The sequence below is a fragment of the Ichthyophthirius multifiliis genome, assembly GCF_000220395.1.
Source record: "Ichthyophthirius multifiliis unplaced genomic scaffold scaff_1120509249870, whole genome shotgun sequence".
NCBI lineage: Eukaryota > Ciliophora > Oligohymenophorea > Hymenostomatida > Ichthyophthirius > Ichthyophthirius multifiliis.
The window spans coordinates 1-1,435 of record NW_004087219.1 but is presented as its reverse complement, the minus strand read 5'-3'; the positions used below and the strand labels follow the sequence as shown (position 1 = coordinate 1,435).

General features: G+C 12.8%; 1 protein-coding gene across 1 annotated transcript, besides 8 other annotated features; it reads right to left on the bottom strand. All coding sequences in view use genetic code 6, as the record gives it.

Moving 5' to 3' along the window:
• Positions 1-18: 18 nt before the first annotated feature.
• Positions 19-109: a microsatellite.
• Positions 110-276: 167 nt separating this feature from the next.
• On the bottom strand, positions 277-482 carry IMG5_038940 (hypothetical protein; the record flags this gene model as incomplete). Its single annotated transcript, XM_004038943.1, has 1 exon — positions 277-482. A coding segment is annotated over one exon (206 nt), but the record flags the coding sequence as incomplete, so codon positions are not given.
• Positions 364-465: a microsatellite.
• Positions 364-467: a microsatellite.
• Positions 397-468: a microsatellite.
• An 85-nt stretch (positions 483-567) lies between the features above and the next one.
• Positions 568-600: a microsatellite.
• Positions 571-611: a microsatellite.
• Positions 612-792: 181 nt separating this feature from the next.
• Positions 793-851: a microsatellite.
• Positions 796-853: a microsatellite.
• Between the last annotated feature and the right edge of the window lie 582 nt (positions 854-1,435).

Sequence of the window (1,435 nt, the reverse complement as noted above, 5' to 3'; positions counted from 1 at the left end):
AATTAAAGTATATTTTTTTTTTTTAAATATGAGTTAACTATATATATATATATAATAATTTATTTTTTAATTATATATTTAATAAATATATATATATTATATTTATTTTATTGTTATTTAAAATAACAGATATATTATTTTAAATCAATTAAAACTAGTTTAATTATCAGTGTTAAAAGAGTTTTAATTAGTTGAAGTTTATACATTAATATTGAAAAAGTTATTTCTTTGCAATTATTATTATATTTAAACTATTTAATCAGTAGAATTTACTACTAATTATTATTATTAAACTTTATTTTCTTGTTATCTTTATTATGAAGAGCTTTCTAATTATTATGAATCATTTTCTTTTAATTAATCTTATTATTTTTATAGTTATTTTTATAAAAGATTTTATTATTAAAATTATTATTATTATTGTTATTATAATTATATCTACTATTATTAAAATTATTATTATTATTAAATATTTTATCCTTCTTTATTGTTATGTTTTAATTTTATATGAAGATTTAAAGAAACATCTGTCCCATATATTTTAGTGCAATTTTCATAATAACACTTATAATATATATTTATAAATAATATATATATATATATTAATAATAAAATTAATTTAATTTGTTTTATTTTACTCTAAATATTTTATTTATATCATTTGAACATCTTCTGTTTTTCTTTTTAATTGAAATTTAATTTCCATTACTTGAATTATTATTTTATTATTTTTAATCATTTTCTAAAATAGTATTAGTATACATTAATCCAACTATTTTCTTTTTTTTAAACAAAAAAAATATTTTTATTTTATTATAAAATAAATTTTTATTGTTATAAAAATAATATTTATATATACAGACACAAACATTATTTATTTTTTTATAAAATTTATTTTTTATATTTACCTCTAATTTACTAGTTTTTGATTTTAAATCAGACATTTCTTTCTAGCAATTAATTAATTAACTTATAATAGATTAATTTAAAATTTATATTTTCATGAATTCTTAATAATAATCTATTTCCTTCTTTTCATTTTAATCTTATAAATATAAATATTATTGCACAAGTTATTATTAAAGTTATTATTGTTATACGCCAGAAAGAGATTATTAATTTAAAGTATTTTCAATTTTTTCTAGAACGTAATTATAATTTGCAGTATTAATATTTTCTTTTTATTAAATAAATTATTTTTTATTAAATTTTCTGATGAACTAGGTTCGCTTGTTTCGTTTTTCGTAGAAAATTGGTTTTTTTCTATTTCTTTTTAGTTTATTAATATTATATTGTCTTTTATTCTTATTTTATTAGATTATTATTAGTTCTAATTACTATAATTTAGATGTTTTTCAAGTTTTTAATCCATTTTTATTATAAAATATTATATTTCTATTTCTATTTTTTTTTATTGTTTTTCTTTATTTTTTTC